Source organism: Hippocampus guttulatus, chromosome 9 (genome assembly GCF_054856545.1).
Source record: "Hippocampus guttulatus isolate MCC_2025c chromosome 9, RoL_Hgut_1.0, whole genome shotgun sequence".
In the NCBI taxonomy this organism is placed as follows: Eukaryota; Metazoa; Chordata; class Actinopteri; order Syngnathiformes; family Syngnathidae; genus Hippocampus; species Hippocampus guttulatus.
The window spans coordinates 22,850,637-22,874,195 of NC_141269.1; the positions used below are offsets into that span (position 1 = coordinate 22,850,637).

The 23,559-nt window shown below is 42.3% G+C and overlaps 1 protein-coding gene across 2 annotated transcripts; it reads right to left on the minus strand.

The window, feature by feature from the left end:
- Positions 1 to 909: 909 nt before the first annotated feature.
- LOC147200777 (insulin-like growth factor-binding protein 4) lies at positions 910 to 23,191 on the minus strand. 2 transcript variants are annotated; one of them, XM_086120397.1, is made up of 5 exons: positions 22,716 to 23,191; positions 22,361 to 22,622; positions 14,426 to 14,589; positions 6,946 to 7,071; positions 910 to 3,268 (listed from the first exon to the last, which is right to left on the minus strand). In XM_086120397.1, the coding sequence occupies exons 1-5, from the start codon at positions 22,716 to 22,718 to the stop codon at positions 3,131 to 3,133; spliced, it is 693 nt and encodes a 230-aa protein (XP_085976523.1). In that variant the 5' UTR covers positions 22,719 to 23,191; the 3' UTR covers positions 910 to 3,130. The 2 variants fall into 2 exon arrangements, with proteins under 2 accessions (XP_085976523.1, XP_085976522.1); XM_086120396.1 differs by having other exon boundaries at positions 22,361 to 23,191.
- Between the last annotated feature and the right edge of the window lie 368 nt (positions 23,192 to 23,559).

Here is a 23,559-nt window from a genome sequence, read left to right on the forward strand (position 1 = left end):
TTGTGAGCGCAAATGGTTGTTTGCCTATGTGTGCCCGGCGATTGGCTGGCAACCAGTTCAAGGTGTTGTCCCCTGCCTACTGTCCGAAGACAGCTGGGATAGGCTCCAGCACACCCTGCGACCTTTGTGAGGATAAACGGATCAGAAAATGATGGATGGATTGGTCTTAACAAAAACGAACAAAATAACTCAAACAAAAACTTTGAAAACATTTTTCTTCGCGAAAAAAATGGAAAACGCTTCTTACACAACAAAAAGTAACGGAAACTTCATCTTACATTTATAAAGCAAACTAAACCAAACTACAATTAGAGCCAAACTGTCCTTGCAGAACAATTTGATGCCATGTGTGATGTCTGGTCTGAGGACTGATCGGGTGATAACCTCTGCAGCATCTGGCAGGACTTGTACATCTATTTTCCAAAGACAACCTCTGGATATAACGCAAGGCAAGTGCATGTAACTTCTTTGGTCGATCATGGTGAGGCATCTTCTGAGTGGAAGCTATCCTATCCATTTTTTTTTGTGTTGTATTTATTCCAGAATGCCTAGCAACATCAGGTGATTTATTAAAATGTATTCATGCCCACTGAACATTAAAAAAAAAAAAAAGACTGGAAATTTGAAACCACTGAATGGTCTTGGCCACCGTTTTGCAGCTCCACCTCATAATGTTGGCAATCTTCTCATTGTCGAGGAGAGCAGTGCCTGCACTTTTTCACCATGCGAGCTACAGTACTTCTAAAATTACCAAATCCTAATGATCTATCCACTTTATTTTATTTACGTGTTTGTTTAAAAAAATAGTGTATTTAGAATTATTTATATGTACAACATATATTTGTGTGTCAACTGATTTCCAAACTGAAATCTTGTTTCTGAGGATCCAAGTAACGACAACATCAGCAATGCGGTTTCTAAATGGGTTTAATCAATGCTTTACAATGTTTACATTTTTAATCAAATAAACAGTAACCGTGTAACTACCGGTAATAATTTCGTCGGATGCAAAAAAAACTGGCTATCAGATTGTTGATCACTTCAGTGTTTGAATATAGCTGTCCTGTTGTGGACAAGAGACTCAAGAGCTCTTTTCATCCTTGGACTGATTTTTATGCATGCAAACATGACGCCATTTTCTTCATCTTTTTTTTTTTGTTAGGAAATGTGGTTACAGTTCAATACAGCAAAGTTAGAGATCAAGAGACATACAGTTTAAATACAGAGTTTATTTCGTTAGAATGCCTCTGAGAATAAAGGCCAAGACAATCTGTTCGCGTTCTGAAAGACAAAGGCAATTGAATAGATAAATGTTTTTGACCCTCTAGCAGTTAACAAATAGTCGCCGTCGACGGGCGGCTCCGCTTTCAATGTCAACATCATTGTTAGTAGTCTTTAGGAAACTGGACTTTTTTTTGGTCTATCGTATTTTAAAGCTGCTGTGTCGATTCTCTCTGTCGAACCAACTTCTTTTTGTCAGTTTCTTGTGGTGAGTCCCCTGCTGATGCTTTCACAAGATTTATTTGAATGGCCAATGTTGGGGGTTTCTTTTTATAGTTGTACAGATCATGAGAGGAAAAAAGGATGAAAAGATAAAATGTTCTACTTTGTGTGGATTTTCAGTCGGACCTTTCATCTTTCCTTGGTCTGAATTACTTGTAGACTTAATTTGGGTTGAGACATAAAAGACAGAGGAAATCAAGCATCATTATTGTACATAAATTCCAGAAACGTATCAGACTGTTGTTTATGCTGTTTTGTACAGAAGGAGGGAATGCATTCACTATTTCTGTGAATGTAAAATTCACATTTTGGCACTTTTCCCCCACTTCTGGGTAAAGTTAAATTGAACCCCTGCGTTGTGCTCTCTTGTCATTTCCGTGATGTTGGCTTACAAATGGGCATGCATATGTGGAATAATAAAAAAAACATGTTTCCTTTCAAAATGAATGACTATCTTCTTCCATCACTGCGCTGCTGGACAACATTTATTCTTGGACTTTAATCAAACTTGCCTTGAAGTGCTCTTGACCGTACTTTGAAAAATATTTCCACTCACAGATGATAAACTGATTTAATCATTGATGTAAGGATGATAATAATGATGATCATTTCTTGCCCAAATAATTTTTCATACAACTATACTTACTCTGTTTATGTTTCTGTGCAGATTTTCCACAAATGGCCAATATCTCATAGGAGTAGCACATTAAATAATTGCCCGAAAGTCTTTTGAGTCCCGATCAATCATGGTCCAAAAAATATAGATTGTGTATGGGTTGGTGCAATCACTGCATGCCACCAGCCATGTTTTATATAAAACAGTCTGAAGAAAGTATATGGATTAATAATATATCAAAGCACTCGCCAGAGTCATTTAGCATTTTAGCTGCAGCTCGTGAAATAAGATAATTTTATCAACATTTCCCAGATTTTTATTTTATTTTATTTTTTCACTTCTTTCAGCCCAATATTCCATAACCTTGGGACCAGTGCGCTATAGACAAGTCGTTGGCAAAAAAGTGGGTAGGGTGCAGCGGTAAAACAGAGAAAAAAAACAAATCTCTTCTGTGCTCTCACACATTGTAGCAACAGTTTCGTGGTATGCTTTTTCAAAGTGTTCTTACTTTGCACATTTGCGTGGCTGTACAAATTGAATCATTGGGTTGTTCAAGGAAAAAGAGCATGGCCTTTCTCATTTTGCACTAACTTTATCTTCTGCTGTTAACTGGATGAATGAGCTGGACATGTATAACATGGTTGCCTTCCGGATCTTAATCTCTTGAACACTTGAGAAATTGAAACATTTCCCGTGTGTGCTTTTTGGTTTTTTTGTTTTTTGTTTTTTTACTGCCACATGTTTTACCACATACAGTATCAATTGACTACATGTTGTAATTTCACATTGTCAAAACAATACATGACAAACGCCCAGAAGACTCGCATACATCCAGAAACAAAGCTACGACATCAAAGAACTCATTTCAATTTCAAACTCCTTTTGTTGCATGAGCTCAAGTACCGTAGGCCTCAAATGAAGTGAGACTGTGGGGCATCTTCTTTCGTAGATCAGCTCTTAAGCACCAGTTGAACTAAACTGCTCCGTAACTCTCATTGAATCCTTTGCTTTTCAATCCCTCAGCGTAGCAGTCAGTAACTGGTGGCAGTCCAGTTCCCCTCGCAACTCGAGCGGGCCCGGCAGTCTCATGCCCGTCTTGTGATCCACGCACCAGCACTTTCCTCGCAGACCGTCACGTGCTGGATGACACTGTGGGCAGAAATTGGAGTCAACCTTCTTAAACATTTCCTATGGCTGATATGATTAAATGTAATGTGAAATGTACAGTAAGATTCCTGTTTGGTCTCCATTTAGTCACGTAACAAATGCGACAGACTAAACTGCAGTTTTGTAAGTTCATTCCATAAACCAGCGGTGGGTAACTTAAATGCGAGAGGGGGCCACAATTTTTCATTAGTGTTCCTGGGGGGGACCATAGGAGCATGTCCTTCTGATTGAGATACATGACAAAAGACCATAGGAGCATGTCCTTCTGATTGAGATACATGACAAAAATTCAATTTTAAAATATGGACAAAATATGTGCATAAGTGCAAAAATGTATTTCATAATACAATCCTCAGTGCATGTAAAGATCCAGCCTTCAACAATAAATGTTTGGAAAAAAAAATCACAAAAATCACCATATGTGATTGTTGTGGACAAACAACACTGAACAGCATAATTTTGTGCATTTTTTTCCACAAACATCAACTCAAAATTTTAAAGTACTATGTTTGTCCTGCATGTCATTCGAAATCTGAAAAAAAAGATAACTTGCTTTGGAGTATAAGACCGGGTGCAAGTGCAACTAAGTCATGTCTGCCATCTAGTGGTAAATTGTAATATCACAACTTAAAACAATACCGCGGGACCACACAATGCACTGGCGATAAGTGAAAATAGTGAAAATCTGGCACAGTTGAGGCCAATTGAAATACATTTTGGAAATTTAGGAATTTCTTCATTGTAAGACGAATAAAGGTTTTCTTATTCTTAGTCAAGATGGCGCCCGAGTAGGCTCTCATGAGCCTTGCTTTTTTTGTTGTTTTTGTGTTTGTTTTGTCACTTTGTGTTTGTTGTTACGTCGTGTGGACCTGATGTGGACTTTTTTCAGCATTTTTTGGCCACGACATTCATCAAGGAGGAGACTCTGTGCTTGGTGGTTGCGCCTTCTCGGCAGCATGGGTATACCAGCACTGTTTTTGACTGGGAGGAATGTCGGCGCCATTTGACTGTCGTTGCTGGACAGTCCCGGGGCGCTCGTGTCTTGCGCCTGTAATGGGCAGCATTTTTCACAGCCCCGCTTTGTTCAGCGGAGAGATCGGTGCTGTTGAACGGTCTGCGGCTGGATGGATGTAAGGCTTGAGGAGCCGACGATGAGAAGAAAGGAGCGTTAGCGCGGAGCGCCGATGCGGATTTGGAGCTGGGAGTCGCGGCTTGGAGTTTGAAGCGGATTACATGGGACAGGAGAAGGGAACTAATCCCTTTTCGTCAATGGACGCTTCAGCTTCTTGTTTGCTTTCAAAACTTAGCTTGTAGCAGACGTGAGCACATTTTCAGCATGACGTCTCTGATCCACTGGAGAAAGGACACTTTGATCCTCTCCTCTTTCATCTATAACTGCTTCAGACAACAAAGTGAATTGGGAATTTCTCCGTTGCGAGACTAATAAAGGTTTTCTTATCTTTTCTTATAAATACGTTTTTCTTTGTTTTTTGTAATTTGGATGGGGGTTTTGGGGGGGGGGGGGGGGGGGAATCACGGGTGCCGAGCCACAAGTATGGGGAAGGGGGTTAACTGTAGTAGAGGAAACATGTCACAAATTCAAACCCCGCCCCCCCCCCAACAACTACACGCACACACACACACACACACACACGCACAAAAACATTTTTTTTGTATTAAAAAAATGGGGCGGTGTGGGGAGGGATAATCAAGGGGGCACTCAGAGTGTGCCTGAGGGCTGCTACTTTCCTATCCCTGACAAACAATTCTCATTAGTTATCATTCATCAGTCTCCAGGGCTGACAAGCAAAATGTACTATCTTGGAGCACTCAACTGATAAAAACCATTGTTCTGTCAAAAAGTAATACTTTGGGCCTGATAGAAGCAACAAGGAGCATTGGGTTTGTTTTTGTTTTTCTTGTTTTTTAACACTGGGTCTCCTTGCACAATCGATCACTCAAAATAAATATGAAAAAAATGAAATTGGAAATAAGCATGAGACAAGTCTTTCGAAGTTAAACACTAATCGCAGGCTGACATGATGAGCTGTTGATAAATGCGGTTTTTTGCTGGGACAACAATGTTTACTGATATACATTCTTTAATTTCGATCACTTAATGATTAAAATGTCTTGATGAGTAACTGAATCTTAAAGAAATTGTTTCTACAGGACGTTACACCAAAGATAAAATATTTGAAAAATATCTTGGACAGCATATTTAGCAGGCCATTATAAGGCTAATTAACAACACAGCAACTCTTCCATGAAATCTTCTTAGTTTTCCCTCATGACATTGGTTTTACCATAGTTTCTAACTAAACAGATTTCTCTGAATTTCTGCAGACAGGGACACAAGCATGTTGCACAATCTGTTATGTTCCAAAATAATTGGGATAGGAGAGGATCCTACAAATGTAGAAAAGGATAAGAGCCTATGTCATAATTTAGTTTATCAACAGAAACAAAGCAGGACTGACAAAGTACAACTCAGGACGCTGGTAAACAAAGAACCAGGAAAATGCGGAACAAACCAAAATCGCTTGCAAAAGGCAAGGAACAAGAAAACATGAATTGCTGGTCAACTTAAAGGACAAGGAAATCCAACACGCGACAATAACCACAAGAACTTAATACATGACAAAAATACTATAAACAAACGTGGCGAGAAGCTATGAGGCAAAATGTCAAGAACATCTGTAAAATTAAGTTTGATTCGTATCAGGTGTGGCTTGTGAGGGAACGCCCACTCTCTAGCTAGAGACTGAGGAAACAGGAGAGGATCATGACACAATCAGTATATGTCAGTCTGGTGGGGACTTGTGCCTTCTCAGCTTTTCTTTGATTGCATACAAAGCTCAAAGCAAACTTATCTCTAGTCTCTCTCTCTCTCTCTCTCTCTCTCTCTCTCTCTCATTGCCTGTATTGTTGCGCTTATAAGGATTGTTGCAGAATCTTGGGAAAGCAGAAATACATCAAAGAAGCTATGTCCGAAAGCTATAAAGCAATCTTATCTCCAGTCTCTCTCTCTCTCTCTCTCTGTCTCTCTCTCTCTCTCTCTCTCTCTCTCTCTCTCTCTCTCATTGCCTGTATTGTTGCGCTTGTAAGGATTGTTGCAGAATCTTTCTAAAGCAGAAATACATCAAAGAAGCTATGTCCGAAAGCTTTAAAGCAATCTTATCTCCAGTCTCTCTCTCTCTCTCTCTCTCTCTCTCTCTCTCTCTCTCTCTCTCTCTCACCCCCTCCCTCCCTGCCTGTGCTGATAGGAATTGTTGCAGAATCTTGACAAAGCAGAAATACTTAAAAGAAGCTATGTTCAAAAGCTACAAAGTTATAGCATCCATTGTTGGAGAATGCATTTCATATGCACGGTTCACCTCTTGATTTCTGAAAAGGAAAATAAATCATATTTCGCGTGAGCTAAAAAAATTAATGAATTCATTAAGACCTTGGTGATCTCAAAGGAGTGTCGACTTGGACACATTTTTCTTGATTTTGTACTCATAAGGTAATATTTAATCTGCTGCAGGCATGTTTTTTTATTCTGGCTCCGAAACTGCTGATGTAGTTCGAAAGGAACTACTTGATGTATAAACATCAGCCTTTCATTTTCTGTCAGATTAATAACAGCCAGGAATTGTGTGCTTCATGTCACAGACCTGTTTGGCGTGGAAATCTCCATTCTTGTCACAGTTTGGAATGGGAATTGTGAAGAGATCATCATGGGTGCGGGAATTGGATGCCAATCTGTCCAGTGCTCTCTGGAGCTCAGCACGACATGGAGCCTGAGGGGTGACACCATTGTCAGTGAACATTGAACTTGGCAATATGTACCAAACAATTGTGCTCATTCTCATCCATATGTATGGCTGTTGTTTCATAAAGTATGTCAGCGACAAGCCAATGGAAAAAAAGCATAATTATTCTGCATATTAAGCCATAATGCAATGAAGTGCCCCATTAAAAAAAAACCCTGTCTTATTAAATTTATTGAAAAACTGCACACCAGCAGTCACACATTTATTCACTTCTAAGTTAGAAGTTGGTTAGAAGTTCTAACCAAATTGGAGTTTTACTCATTTCTTATTGTTGTGTACTGTTTAAGTAGTCAATTCGTAAATGAACAAATCACTGTAAAATTTAGTCCAATGTCTAAATTAATGTCATTTTATTTTTTTTGTTGTGTGTTAGTTGCTTTTTTTTTGACAGCACCAACAGTCACTCTTGCACAATATTGATTATGCAAATAATGTTCTCAGCATGCAGGGTAACATATTCATAATAATTGTATTCAACACTTGCCTTCAACACTACTTGAACCGAACTTGCCTCCCATGAGCAAATTTGTGCTCAAGTATTTTCACACACAGCGACACAGGCATCAGATTTACACATCTGCATCTCATACACTATCCATCCATCTTCTACCGCTTATCTGAGGTCGGGTCGCGGGAGCAGCAGCTTTAGCAGGAAAGCCCAGACTTCCCTCTCCCCAGCCACTTCTTCTAGCTCTTCCCGGGGGATCCCAAGGCGTTCCCAGGCCAGCTGGGTGACATAGTCTCTCCAGCGTGTCCTGGGTCGTTCTCGGGGTCTCCTCCCGGTGGGACATACCCGGAACACCTCACCTGGGAGGCGTTCAGGAGGCATCCGAATCAGATGCCCAAGCCACCTCATCTGGCTCCTCTCGATGTGGAGGAGAAGCGGCTCGACTCTGAGCCCCTCCCGGATGACCGAGCTTCTCAACTTATCTCTAAGGGAGAGCCTGGACACCCTGCGGAGAAAGCTCATTTCGGCCGCTTGTATCCGGGATCTCGTTCTTTCATTCACGACCCATAGCTCGTGACCATAGATGAGGGTTGGAACGTAGATCGACCGGTAAATTGAGAGCTTCGCCCTTTGGCACAGCTCCTTCTTTACCACGACAGACCGATACAACGTCCGCATCACAGCAGACGCTGCACCGATCCCCCTGTCGATCTCTCGCTCCCTCCTACCCTCACTCGTGAACAAGACCCCAAGATACTTAAACTCCTCCACTTGGGGCAAGATCTCCTCCCCGACCCGGAGGGGGCAGTCCAACCTTTTCCGACTGAGGACCATGGTTTCAGACCTCATACACTACTATTATAGATACATAAATACATACATACATTTATGTTTGGACTTCAACCTTAATATTTGTAAGTTATTGTTGATTTTGGGAAAGTATTATATGATGAGGTTTTGGTCAAACAAATATATTTCTGACCGATATTTTCAATACATTAACTATGTTGCATATCCTGTTCAAGGTCGGTGTGAGTTGGAACCTATCCTATTAAGAAAGGCGGACAACACCATCGACTGACTAGTCGCCAGCAGATTCATACCATCACTGAGAGGGAATTTAACACACACTGCTTGCATGGATGTCAGGTCAGTGACTATGTTTATGTTAATCCTGACTTGTTCCTTTTGAAATACTGATTTTTCCCCCTTTCTCTGTTACGTATCAGTTATGTAAGGCATTTATCATTTCTTTGTTCCAAACTTTTATGAATATGAACATGCTGTTCAGAAATTGTCACTGCCAGACGGAAAGCCTCTGATGTCCAAATTCAGTCAATATAATAATTTTTTCTTTCATTTTTACAAATTGTTGACCAATCTAAAATGTTGAAAACTGCTTGTTCTCTTTGAGGTGAGTCTCACCAAACATGCCATTTTTGGGGTTTTCCTGAAAAGTGGTTATTTTGGAGGAGTAACGATTCCCCTCAATGCCAGTGAAAATGCAGCGTGTATTGAGTTTTTGTTTAAAAGTAGAATATGCATTTTCGGGCTTGTTGTTTGCTTGTTTGTTTGTTTTTTGTCATTAACAACTCCTAATTAATGTGGTTTAAAAAGTTTGGGACACATGTTCACGATGGAAAATAATTCATTTTATGACTCAAAATTATCATTCATTGAAAGACTTTTTGACACTTTTTTAAGCTAAGAATGCTGAAGTCATGTACAATTTATAACCTGATTCATGTACTTTGGATGAATGGAAGATATTTCATAAACCATCTGCTGGAGTTGCAGCCGCTTCTATGAGCTTTTCGCAGCTTTTTACAGTCGCCCGCTGCTATTCGTGGCATAGTGGGACCGGCTGGCCTGCAAATGGTGAAAATCCATGTGGAATTGACGCCCAATGATATGAATTGCATTTACAACCCCCCATCAAATTCTTCCGGAAATGATGATAAACATGAAATATATATTTTACAGGCGGCCCGGTAGTCCAGTGGTTAGCACATCGGCTTCACAGTGCAGAGGTACCGGGTTCGATTCCAGCTCCGGCCTCCCTGTGTGGAGTTTGCATGTTCTCCCCGGGCCTGCGTGGGTTTTCTCCGGGTGCTCCGGTTTCCTCCCACATTCCAAAAACATGCATAGCGGGCTGATTGGATGCTCTAAATTGTCCCTAGGTGTGAGTGTGGGCGTGGATGGTTGTTCGTCTCTGTGTGCCCTGCGATTGGCTGGCAACTGATTCAGGGTGTCCCCCGCCTACTGCCCGGAGACGGCTGGGATAGGCTCCAGCACCCCCCGCGACCCTAGTGAGGATCAAGCGGTTCGGAAAATGGATGGATGGATGGATATATTTTACATGGAAAAATTGGGGTAAATGAGGAATGAAATCCTGGAGAAGAAAGCATTTTAAACAAAAGCAATCACGAAAAATTCAATTTGGCGATTGACGAACCGAGAGTGTACAATGACTGTGCCACTTCAATTCACCGACAGAGCGTCACTCCCTTGCTAAAAAAACGTAAATAAAAACAGAATGCAATGATTTGCAAATTTTCAACCTAGAGTAAGTTGTATACACCACAAAGACAAGATATTAAATGTTGAAACTGAATAACGTTTTTGGGGGGGGGTTTCTGCAAATATTTTCAAAATATGTTCCAAAAAAGCTCAAACAGGGGGAAAAAGACAAGGAAACTTGAGGAATGCTAAATAAAACCCCCAAAACAAAACAAGAAAAGACCTGTATAGAACATTCCACACATGAACAGGAAATATGTGAGTAGAATGAGTGTGTATAAACGGAGCATCTCCGAAAGGCTCAGCCATTCACAAGTAAGGATAGGGAAAGGTTCAAAGGTTTTTGAACAACTGGAAGAGCAAATACTGTATTCTGACAGTTTAAGAACAATGTTTGTCAACGTACATATGTGAAAATCTTCGGGATTTCATCATCTATGGTCCATAACATCACCGAAAGATTCAGAGAATCTATAAAACTCTCTGCACGTAAGTGGCAACAGTGAATGCCCATGACCTTTAATCCCTGAGATGGCACCGCGTAATTTTTTTTTTTTTGTAAGTGTCATTATGTCAAGTTTATTGCCAGGCTGGGCTCAGGAACCCTTCAGAAAACCATTGCCAGTTAACAGTTTGTTGCTACATTTACAAAGGCAAGTTATAATTCTATCATGCAAAGCAAAGCCATATGTAAGATAAGATAAGATATCATTTATTAGTCTCGCAATGGAGAAATTCCCAATTCACAGCAGCAAAATTATGAAAGGAAGAAGAACTACAACAAAATATAGGAGCTGCTAGAAAGGCAGCCACTCTCCCGGCGCCATCTTGAAGTCAAAATGAAAATATAACACAACACAACACATAAGACACAGACAGTCGTGCAATCTTAATCACTTTTCCTGAATACACTTTGTTGTTTGAAGCAGTTATAGATGAAAGAGAAGAGGATCAAAGTGTCCTTTCACCAGTGGATCAGAGACGTCATGCTGAAAATGTGCACACGTCTGCTACAAGCTAAGTTTTGAAAGCAAACAAGAAGCTGAAGCGTCCATTGACGAAAAGAGATTGGCGCACATCTCCTGTCCCACATAATTCACTTCAACTCCAAGCCGCGACTCCCAGCTCCACGTCTGCATCGGCGCTCTGCGCTGACGCTCCTTTCTTCGCATCGTCGGCTCCTCAAGCCTTGCATCCTTCCAGTCGCAGACCGTCCAACAGCACCACCGATCTCTCCGCTGAACAAAGCGGGGCTGTGTAAAATGCTGCCTATTACAAGTGCAAAAAAACACAAGCGCCCCAGAGCTGTCCAGCAATGATAGTCAAATGGCACCGACATTCCTCCCAATCAAAAACAGTGCTGGTATATCCATGCGGCCGAGAAGGTGCAACCACCAAGCACCGAGTCTCCTCCTTGATGAATGTCGTGGCCAAAAAATGCTGAACAATCCACATCCGGTCCACACGACGCAACAACAAACACAAAGTGACAAAACAAACACAAAAAAAAAAAAAAAAAAGCAAGGCTCATGAGAGCACTTGACGGCTGCCTACTCGGGCACCATCTTGGACTTCCCCATATATAGACATATATCAACAACATCCAGAAATTCTGCTGGCTTCCCTGGGCCTGAGCTCATCGAAGGTGGACCAATGCAAAGTGGAAAAGCGTTCTGTGGTCTGACGAGTCCACATTTCTAATTGTTTTTGGAAATTATGGACGTTGTGTCCTCTAGGCCAAAAAGGAAAACAACCATCCAGACTGTTATGGATGCAAAGTTCAAAAGCCAGCATCTGTGATGGTATGGGGCTATGTTAGTGCAATGTCATGGCTAATTACACATCTGCGAAGGCACCATTATTTCTGAAAGGTGTACAGTATATAGGTTTTGGAGCAACATATGCTGCCATCCAAGTAACGACATTTTCAGGGACATCAGTGCTCATTTCAGCAAGATGATGCTGCACAACTTGTTACAACAGCACGGTAAAAGACGGAGTAAGAAGCGGTGTTGACACGGCACACATTTGCATCGGTGCTGCACCGATGTATTTTGTTGCGATATATCTTACACCGGTGTAAGTTTTGTGGAGCGTTCGCACGTATAAAGCTGCTTACTAAAGAGAAGTGTGTTAAACCCGGTGCAGCCCCACTTGCGTTCACACGGCAGTTTCTGCAGCTGTGCAATACGAGAATAATAAGTAATAATCGTAATAATACGGAGATAAAACATGCGCATGCGTAACGTGTACTTCCTTTTCCCCGCCTTGTTTGTGACATATCGAAAAACCATGGTTTATACTTCTCCAGACAAATCAACGCTGTGGTCTATCAGACACCGTAAAAGGATGAGAGAGAGAAAGGTAAGAAGTGCAAAATACCCAGGATGCAAGTTATGCAATACCCGTATGTAATCAACTCTTCTCACGCGTAGCGAGTCTACCCCTGTAGCGTTCGCACGTCCCATTTTATATCGGTGCTGCCCTGCAAACTAGCATTTACTTCGGAGTAAATTTTTAAACCACCTCCCGAGCAGGGTTGAATTTGCTCCAGTTTAAGCTGTTTTCAGGGGCTACACCGGTATAACTTTGTACGTGTGAACGCTCTACGGGGGGCAGCCCCGGTGCTACACCGGAGTAAAAGCTGCCATGTGAACACCCCTTTCAATCCTGTCTCCCATTGAAAGTGTCAGACACATTATGAAGCGCAATATAGGAATACAGAGACTTCGGACTGTTGAGCAATTGAAGTTGTACATCAAGCAAGAATGGGAAAGAATTCCACCTCCAAGCTTCAACAATTCAAATGAAGAATCCTCAGTTCCCAAATGCTGAGTGCTTGAGTGTTGTTAATAGGAAATATGATGTAAAACATTGGTAAACATGCCCATATGCAAGCTTTTTTGGAACATGTTGCAGGCATCAAATTCAAAATGAGTCAATATTTGTGTGTCACAAAAACAATATACTGTATATTACCAGTTTTAACATTAAATATGGGCGGCCCGGCAGTCTAGTGGTTAGCACGTCGACTTCACAGTGCAGAGGTACCGGGTTCAATTCCAGCTCCAGCCTCCCTGTGTGGAGTTTGCCTGTTCTCCCCGGGCCTGCGTGGGTTTTCTCCAGGGACTCCGGTTTCCTCCCACATTCAAAAACATGCATGGCAGGCTGATTGTTCCCTCTAAATTGTCCCTAGGTGTGAGTGTGAGTGTGGGCGTGGATGGTTGTTCGTCTCTGTGTGCCCTGCGATTGGCTGGCAACCAATTCAGGGTGTCCCCCGCCTACTGCCCGAAGACAGCTGGGATAGGCTCCAGCACCCCCAGCGACCCTAGTGAGGATAAAGCGGTTCGGAAGAAGAATGGATGGATGAACATTAAATTAAATCTTTGTAGTGTATTCAACTGACTATAGGAAGAAAGGAGTTTGCAAATCATTGTATTCCATTTTTATTCACATTTTACACAACGTCCCACCTTCACTGGGAATAGGGTTTGTGGGTGAGGAAATTCAAACTGGTAACTATTATTTAATGGCGGGTCGAGGTCTGGGATCATATATACCCGTAAATTCTATGCTTTTCTCTCTCCTGAATCATATATTGTACTACTTCTTTAGCAACCAGCAATGTCCTTTCTTGCTATTCTCTGAGAAAATATAAAGCCCGATTGTGCGAGTGCAGGCGTTAGCATAACTTGAAAAATGTTTGTTCACATGACAACAGCTTTTGTCTCTCATGCACATGTTGTCGTATCAGCCTTTGTCGGAACTTGACGAAGCTTCGATGAAGGCTGAAGTGACTGCCAGAGTCACAGCTGAAACTGTCAACAAGGTAAAAGATTTTTTTCCTGACTGGAATAAGACCATTGTCTGAAAAAAAGAAACCTTAAACCTATTTTAACTAATAGGGCAAGATGAATGTCATACCGCAAAATGTTGGCCTATCATATGACTTCATTCTGATGCTTCTTTCGTCAATACTGAGGTCTTCGATGCACATTCATGCGTACGATATGTTATTTAAAATCACTCTCTACCTGGGGCTAGAGGACAACATGAATTATTGTCTCTCTTTACACAAAATGCTATCAGCACACGTTGTTAGACAGGTTCCATTGTTAACTAACATGGAAAGACACGTGTTCCTTGTTGTCTTTCGTGACTTATCAAATCAACTTGATATGCCTCACCTATCAATATTCCCGTTTTCATTTCTGGGTGTAAAGGAGGAATTATTATGCAGCAGTACCTTTAGCAACATTCGACCTCTAATCTCATTCAGTACAGTTTGGGAATCCCTGCTCGAGAGATGAGTGTGTTACTCTTTGGATATAATAAAATGATGCTTTTGCTCACCAGCGCTGCCTTGGCTTCCTCCCTCGCCGTGTTGCTTCTCTGATTTGTGGATTTTGGTGGGTGTCGGGCCAGGGTCTTCTGTATACAGCGTTTGTCTTGTGGACTGCAACGGATATTGCTGTTGTTTGGGTGCTCCAGGATGATTTCATCCTGCCGTTCCATCACTAAGGGCAGCAAGAAATCAGACAAATCAATCAATCAGACATACACTTTGTCAAAGTTACTTTCCTCCTGTTATAATACTGTACATGCGGTCCTATGCTCACTGCCTCCTGCTTCATAATAACTCCAGCCATGTCACGATTTATTAGGTAATTTATATGACAGCACCCCTATTGCGGCGTATACCACATTAACCTCTGTATGCCGAGTTCTGTGGCCCTTCAGGCAGCCAGCTGCTTCCTGAGGAAATGTCCCCTCCCTCTTCATCCTACATCCCTCCAGATGGAGGTTGTTAAAGCGTATTTGCACTAGCATTTGTCATACTGTAAGTGGACACTGCTGTGTGTGTGTGTGTGCGTGTGTGTGTGCGTGTGTGCGTGTGTGTGTGTGCGCGTGCGTGCGTGCATGCGTGCTTGTGCACCTCACTGTGCACACATCCACACTCATTTCACCTGTGGCTTGTGAGACTTGGCAGTGTTTTGTTCTTCCAGCTTATTACCTGTGGCGTTTTATAGACTGGCGCTGGAATCAAAGCAGGCTAAACTATAAAAGCTGTAGATTTGCGCTTTGCTTGTTATACAAGGTCCCCGCCTGCAGGCATCCAATTAAACACTGTTGGCAAAGAGAAAGACAGAGAGGGCAGTTCTGTTCTCTGCTAACCCTTTGTATAGTGATTTTGCTTTGGATTTTTTTTCCTTTTTTTTTTTTTTAATTTATGCCATCTTTGTTTCGACACGCTGTGGAAATATTAGAAGAGTACAGTGTTGCTTTTTGACTCTTGATGGCAAAAACAATGAATGTGTTTCTATTAACATGCCTGCAAAACATGGACAGAGTACATATGTACTTTGGCAAAATATGCGGTAATTGAATGCAAATGTTTCAGTCAGCTCGCCGTGGTCCTGTGGTGTAAAAGTTATGCGATTTTCTAAACTGTCTCTCTTGGCGTGTCTGAGGAATTGTGTCATTTCTGTATTTTTGCTTTTAATCTTCGCTCATCAGCACTTCCTATCGCAAGCGCCAGCATTGTTTCAGTGGTTTCCTTCATCCAAAGTTGTGAATTCTTCTCTTTTTTTCTGTTTGTATACTTCCGATTGCATGCACTCTTACTGCACAGAGCAGTGTGATTTGGGAGTCGTTCAAAAGCGAGATGTGTAGTTTGTTGCTTCAATTGCTTGTGCGATAGCAAAAACCTTTTTAATTAGGATATTGTGATCTTCTATTTTGTTGCTACTCTTGGGTGCATCATTGTGTTTTTTCCTCATTATGAATGAAATTGCATCATGATTATGTTGTTATATTTGATACTTATTTGCCACAATTTTAATTTTAAAATACATATACTGTATATTTTCGCATTATGTTATACTACCGGTACATTCTTTCACGAGCTAAATGAGTATTACCGGTACTGTATTCTGATTGGAATAAACTAATTAGCATTTGTACCACATTTGAATGGACAATTAAATTAAATTTACTTCAACATACTTAGAAATGGCGACCAGTTTCATTTCTTGAGCAGATCCGAATCCAACCTTCAACGCAATCTGTTCGGCCCAAATAATTAACCCGCCCTTGGGTTAATTCAGATTCAGATTCAGATTCAGAAAACTTTATTTATCCCAGTGGGGCAATTAGAGTAAAGTAACTAAATCAATCTGCTCAAAAGCCACGGCTATGAAGCAAGTGGGTTAGGAAAACAACCCAGCTGTTTTTACTGTCTAGTCATAAAGAAGGACTTCGATTCCCCAATTAACCCAGAAATAAATGTTTCTCTTCTTATCACATTGAAATGTTCAGTTTGGGGACTTTTTCAGGCACCCAATGACACCTAAGCTAATACCATCAAATTTAGACAAAGGGTTGTACTAAAGCTAAGGTTGAACTCAAGCTGACCCAAGATGTGGTCAAATCAGTCCAAATCTTTTCAGCACGTTCACAATTTTTATCTTGAGCCTACTTGTGGAGCAACACACAACCAGTAACAGAAGAGATTCCCTCAGTCCGATCCACTGATTGATTTGACATTTCTCATACAATTCCATCAAACTGTTCTACAAAAAATACATTGCTCACTTAAAATAAGTGTACCATGAAGTGTTTGATTGATTGTTAAACATCAAAAGACAAGGCAAGGTCAAGATGTGTTTTCTTTCAGCGCTGCAGCAGACACTTTCCTCACATCTGACCAAATGACTCTACTATTATCTAAAACCAAATGACCCAGAATGGCTGCGGTAGCCTGGGTCAAAGGTCAGCCCTCTGAGAATGTTACTCATCAGCGCTCTTTGTGATGTCCACCTCAAATCCCTCAGAGCAAGTCAATAAAGCAACCAGACACCCTAAACGCAAGGCTCTGTAAAGGTGGACTGAAAGAAACATATTTCACTATTTCTTGGTGCAGGTTTGAAAACTCCACTGCTGAACCCACAGAGCCAGCACAGAAGTCAGAACAGTGAACCGCTACACGATCATTGACCAGGTTTAACATGATTCCAGCTTTAAATAATCTTAACGTCACATTTTTACATTTGTTTTATAGCTCTGAATGTCTCGAATGGATAGATTCATGATTGGCACTAGAGCTGCTTTTGCCATGGTTGAAATATGCTGTGGTTTGCTTTGGATCACGAGCCTTTTTTTTTTCACGGCACTTCTCTTTTTTTCTGTTCCTTTCAGTGTGGTCCAACTTAATCTTGGTTTCATCTTCAAAGAACCTCATTCCAGAATTGTGAGTGTGTTATATGTTTGAAGCCCACTGCATTTATAGGAAATTGTTTCTTAATTTTGGTCTTCTCTATCAACTTCAATTACTTTTGCAGGTTTTGAGGATTATGTAAAACGATAGCTGAAACTCCTAAATAGGATTTTTTCGTTAAACCCCAAATCAAAGGTGAAAGGCTTCACTTTAGTTGCACTGTCAAGTTTGTCAAAATACATTGTCGTGAAAGAAAATCTGGCGTAATTTATGGGAATTACATTAGTTCTTAGACGGTCTACAGTCCACGTAAAGAAACAACACGAATCAAGCAAAGCCTAATTCTTAGGGGGGAAAAAAGACCAATATATGACTCATGGGAGGATAAAAATAATATACTAATTGCATGTTGGGGTCGCTGATGGTGTAGTGGTACACACGCCGGACTTGTGTGCGAGTAACGTGAGAGCGGTTCCCACTCAGTGATCGCGTGAAGGGTTGTTTGTCTCTCTGTTCCCTGCAACTGACTGGTGACAAGTTCAGAGTGTAGTCTGCCTTCTGCCCAAAGTCAGCTGGGATAAGATCCAGCAACTCTCCTGTTCAGGATAAGCGTGGCACGTACACAGATTATTCAGAACAAGCAATGATTCTTTTTGTTGTTGTTAATTATTTGGCAGAGAGTTCAAAAGCCACCCAGACTTTCTTCAAGGAAACGGGAACGCCCTTTTCAGAGTCAACAGCAAATGTCGCCAAAACAGCAATCAATAATATAGCCGGATCCAAATCTAAAGGAATTGTAACAACACTCTTCAATAAAATCAATGTGTGGTGTAACATTACCCGCAAAGCAGGGAGTTCCCTTAATTTGCTCAAGCTAAAACCAAATAGGAAACCAAAAGAAATTTCCAAAAGGAAAAAACCTGTTGCTAGTGCTACATTGCCACATGCTGCTCTAACCACTCACCAGTGTTCCCGTCAATGCCAAAACAGATCCCTGGGTGTATTCTGTGTTTTTAAGTCAGAAATACACCAAGAGCTGGACAGGGATTTGTGTGTTAGACGCTTGATTTTATCCACAAGAAGCAATACCGTACATCTGAAGAGATTTGAAGGAGGCATATTGTATAGGATTCTTTTGAACTTCAAATGTCTTTTTGAGATTCTTCAAATAAAATAACTGAGCAAGGATCACAGAACTTGAAACTGAATGTAAAATGATGAATTCATCTTGGTAATAAGCAGATTTCTGGCTGCGTTGTACCATTAGTTAAAAACAATTCAGTGGCCTTGACGTCCAATATTCTTTAAGAGATTTTGTCACGGCAATTAGCCAAATACAAATACAGAATAAAAAGTCTTCCAGATGGATCATCATCCAATAAACTTGTTCCCCCCGACCCCCCCAAAAAAAGTTTCGATCAAAAGCCTTGCGATCTGTAAAACAAACCAAATTTTGTGAACTGCAGACTAGAGGGTGACACGGGAATGGATATTGACTATTTTCCCATCCCGTCCCAGTTCTGGACCGTAGTTTGAAAAAAGATATATATCCTGCCCCGTCCTATCCCGGTGAAAACGATTCCCACGTTTGTACCGCTCCCATTTTGGAAAAAACGGCAACTAAAACTGCATTCGACTCATTGATTGAAAATTTTGTCGCCCCTTTTCTCCTCATGGACTCTCCAAGTTTTTAATTACTAGATGCTTCCTGCTCACATCTCATCCCATGAAGTTTTTATCCTTTGCATTCCGGTGATTAAAGGTAAAGTTCACTCCCATCCCGTGTGAATGCTGTGGGATTACCAAATAAATGTCACCATCAACTGTAGACAAATGTGAGTGTTTTCCTACATATAACCTCGTCTGATATTCACACTTTCCTCTGCGTTCTAAAAGAAATCTTATGATTCTTTGAGAAGAAAAGAAAATAATGTGAAGTTGTTGTTTTTTTCAGAAATAGATGTGAATGGGTGGATAGATGGATAGATGGAAAAATGCATCCAGCCAGGGGTCGCGGGCATGCTGGAGCCTCTCCCAGCCGTCTTCGGGCGGTAGGCGGGGGACACCCTCAACCGGTTGCCAACCAATCGCAGGGCACACAGAAACGAACAACCATTTGCTCTCACACTCACACCTTGGGACAATTTAGAGTGTTCAATCAGCCTGCTATGCATATTTTTGGGACGTGGGAGGAAACCGTAGTACCTGTACCCGGAGAAAAACCATGCCGGCACCGGAAGAACATGCAAACTCCACACAGGAAGGCTGGAGCCTGGAATCGAACCCCAAACCTCTGCACTGTGACACAGACGTGCTATTTGGTGCAAGCTAATAATCACCACGAGATTCACTGTCTTTCAGAAAGGTCAGTGTTGGATTATTTGTGGATCTCTTGGCTGCAGCACGACGAGGGGTCCCGTGTGCACAAAAGGACTGCAAGTAGCTGTTCATATTTACTCCTGCATAAGAGCCACAGCTGTACAAATGCACTGCAGCACCCCGAGTAAGCAAATACACAACACTAAGGTACGTCTGAGAGGCATTTATGAAATCCCCAATTAATATCAAGACAGTAGACATGTTGAACAACACAATTTCTAAAACATAAAATGGGTTAAGAGAAATGCAGGGCTGAACTTCACAGACCTTCGATTAAGCTTTTCATCCCTTACATCCATATCCATGTGTGTAATGTTTTTCAGAAAAGGAAGAATTTGTGTGTCGCACTGGTGAAGACTTGATTGGAATGTCGGCCCGGATGCCAACGCACACAAATTGACTTATTCTGAGTACTTCACCCATGTGCGCAGTTAGAGCTGGCTTTCGGGTTGAGTGAACGCTGGCGCGTTTTGGCTGCCGCTGCTCAACCCGTATTGTTTTGTGTTTTTTGTTATTGTAAAGTGTCCTTGGGTGTCTTGAAAGGCGCTTATAAATAAAATCTACTACTACTACTACTACTATTAGCATAGGCAGGCTTTCAAAGAAGGGGGCGTTACCACAAAATCTGCTTTAAACCTTGACAGATGATAGCAGTGCTTGGAATTTGGCTTCACTGGAAACATGGTGGAAATAATAAATTGATGGCTTACAATACAGGGTTGATCCTGGCTTGCTGTTGAGACCTGCTGCTATCAGAAATTCCTTCCAAGTCAATTCTCTTGGATTGAAAAAACCCTTTTGTCTTTTTATCCAGAGTGTTCATTGGTTACTGTGAGTCAGAAGAATTCACCGTCCTTGTTTAATAACATAGATCTATTCTGACTCGAATATCTTTCCACCTTTCTCCCATGCTCATTTGTACTGGCTCCACACCGCAATGAAAATATCAATCATTCTTATGCTGTGGATCTGAGTTGCTGCCCAGCAGAAAATTGATTTACCGTGCAGTGGGCACATCGCCTTCACTTTGTTTTGATCCCGAGGGTAATAAGAAGCGTAGAGCCCAACAGAACTAAGTGGTCAGATTTCAGCACATCAAAAGATTTTTGAACTCAGCAAGTGAACCCTTGGCCTTTTTAACAAGTTCAAACCTCCTCGTGGGTAATTTTCAGTTCAGTCGCTGTTGAAGAAACTCTGAATCTGGTCAGCGCTAGAAGAGCCCTCCTATTTTTTTCTTTTTAATCATGCTCCAAACAGCTTTCCTCGTCTTTCTGATTCCATTTAGTCACGCTATGTGCTGGCCTAACCTATGCTGGCCCTGCACGGAGAGCAGAAGGCTCTCATTTCAGCTCTGGCAGAATGAGTGCTGATGAGCTCATCCTCCTGCAGGAGCTGGACGTGGTGGGCGATGCATTCGAAGGCTTGTTAGGGAGTTGGGGGGGGGGGGGGGGGGCAATGGAAACAGATGCTGCACTGGAGATGAGTGTCCTGGGAGTTTTCTAATGACGGATCCAAGTCTTTGTTGTTCTGGCTGGAGCCGAAAGCCCGTGCATTTACCAGTTTATTCAAGCAACGCGGGACCAGTATGTGGCTAGATTGGATCAAATAAAAGAACCACCTCTGTGACACTTCATAACAATTGCCTCACACAGTCACAGAAATCAACAGCACTCTATTTGTTTGCAATAGAAGAAGACAGAAAAAAGTTGATAGTATTACATCAGTAGGGAGAAGTTAAAGTCCATTGTACTGGAACGGGATATGCAAATAGGGCATCCCAAATTGTTGGATTAAAAACAGACCTAAAAGTATCCAATAGGAAAACAGCAAAGACAAAAATACGAAATCTGTCCCAGGGTGTGAGAACAAGACATCAGGGACAGATACAAATTCAGACCTTTTGCAGCAGTAGGATGAGAAATAAAAGAGCACCAAGTCAATTACTGATTGCAGAGAGCTCTATTAGCCCCAGACTAGCCACACTCCATTACAGTCTTTTGATACCGCAGCTTTTATTGCCTCCTCGCAGTATACACACACGCGTGCGCACACACACACACACACACACGCGCATACACAGGCGTCGACGCACACATTCCCACAACCACCACAATGATTTTCACTGCCTGCACAATCTCAGGATCTGAGACATTGACATGATTTAGTTAATGCACACACACACACACACACACACACACACACACACACACATACACGCACACATACATGAACACATGCACACACACACACATACACACACAAAACACACACCTTTTAATATCACTTCAATAAATGTATATTTTGAAAACTCTAACTTGTAGGTCAAAAGGTCACACGGACCGCACGCTCAAGCAGCAGATGTCTCCAGCACGAGCTCGCCGCGCGTCCACGCCTACACCAGCTATCACCACAGCACTCTGCTTTGGATCCTGCTGCAGGGCCCCTTTCGCAGCAAGTGGTTGCAAGACAACGGGAGAACTGTGTGCATGCCCCCAACAGGCCGTGCAGAAGGAGCTGCTGTGTGGGCCATAGCTAAGATCAGTGTAAACAAGACGTCTCAAACCACTCCCAGGTAACCTCAATATCCAGCAGTGGGTCCACAAAGTGCCAGCCCAGGCACAGACATTCCTTGTCAGTGACTAACTTGAGATCATCGCTCTTGAAACGAAAAGATAACTTGTGAAGAAGCTCACCTGAGTTGTCCTCCACCTCCCTCTCATCGGTGCACATGCCCTGGCCGTGCATGAGCGAGTGTAGTGGTCGCTCGATACCCTGTGGCGGGTAGCAGCGCAGCCCAGTACCACATCGCGGCGAGTAGACACCACAGTGTGCCCCTTTCGGCAGGGCACACGTGGGGCAGCAGCCGCAGCCAGGCTCGCGCACCGTCTCGTCACAGTTTTCCGGCAGTTGACAGCTGGCTAGCCTCTCCTCGGAACACACTGGGCAGCGGATGGCCTGGTCGGACAAGCACAGTGCCACTAGCATCAAAGTGGCAAAAGCCCACAGGCCCCAGTAGGATGGAGCCACCGCCACACCACCCTCACGCACCATGGCAGCCTGCAGGCAGTCCTACGCACCAGACACTTTACGTTCCTGAGTGGTGTTCAGGTTGAGGTCACTTTTCGAATTCTCAACAGCAGATTGGAGCCCAACGAGGGGACGGGAGTTGAGAGAAACTCTTTGTCCAGGATGGTCTTTGATATTTTTGGCTAGGGACACAATGCCTCGTCTGTAATGCTTCTCTGTCCCACAGGTTCAGTGGAACAGCATTGAAATACAAGCTTGCTCTTGATCTGCTCAGCTGGCGGGTGGAGTGATGATAAAAACTAGGTTTTGTGATGTCAAAACGAATATCCACCAGCGTGCTCAGGTGAGCCCGTTCTTCAAGTCCAGAGTCTTGCTACTTTCGGCCGAAACACCCAAAAATCAGGCTTACAAGTGTCCAGCGGTAAAATCATCAAAAGGCAATGTTTTGAATAACAACCGCAGTCTGTCCTCTTGCTGGTGTGCAGTGCAAAGAACTGGCGCCTGAGAATGGCTCAACTTGAGTGGCTCTCTTTGGACTTTATACTGGTCTATGGACACGCCTCTTTTTACATGTCAGAGAGAAGCTGAAAGGCTCAGCAGAGAAAAGCCAGGCTAAAGCTTTCTCTCTCTCTCTCTCTCTCTCTCTCTCTCTCTCTCTCTCTCGCTCTCTCTTTCTCTCTCTGTCTCCTCCTCACAAACGCAATCTTACTCCCTCTCCCTTGTTCTTCTCTAAACCTTGACTGCACAAAGAAGGAAATGGCAAAATTCTGCCCCGCTTATTTGCAAATGCAACTCTCATTTCCTTGAAATGTTTTTCGACCGAGAACAAACATGTTGTATTAACCCCTAATTTACCTGCAAGACC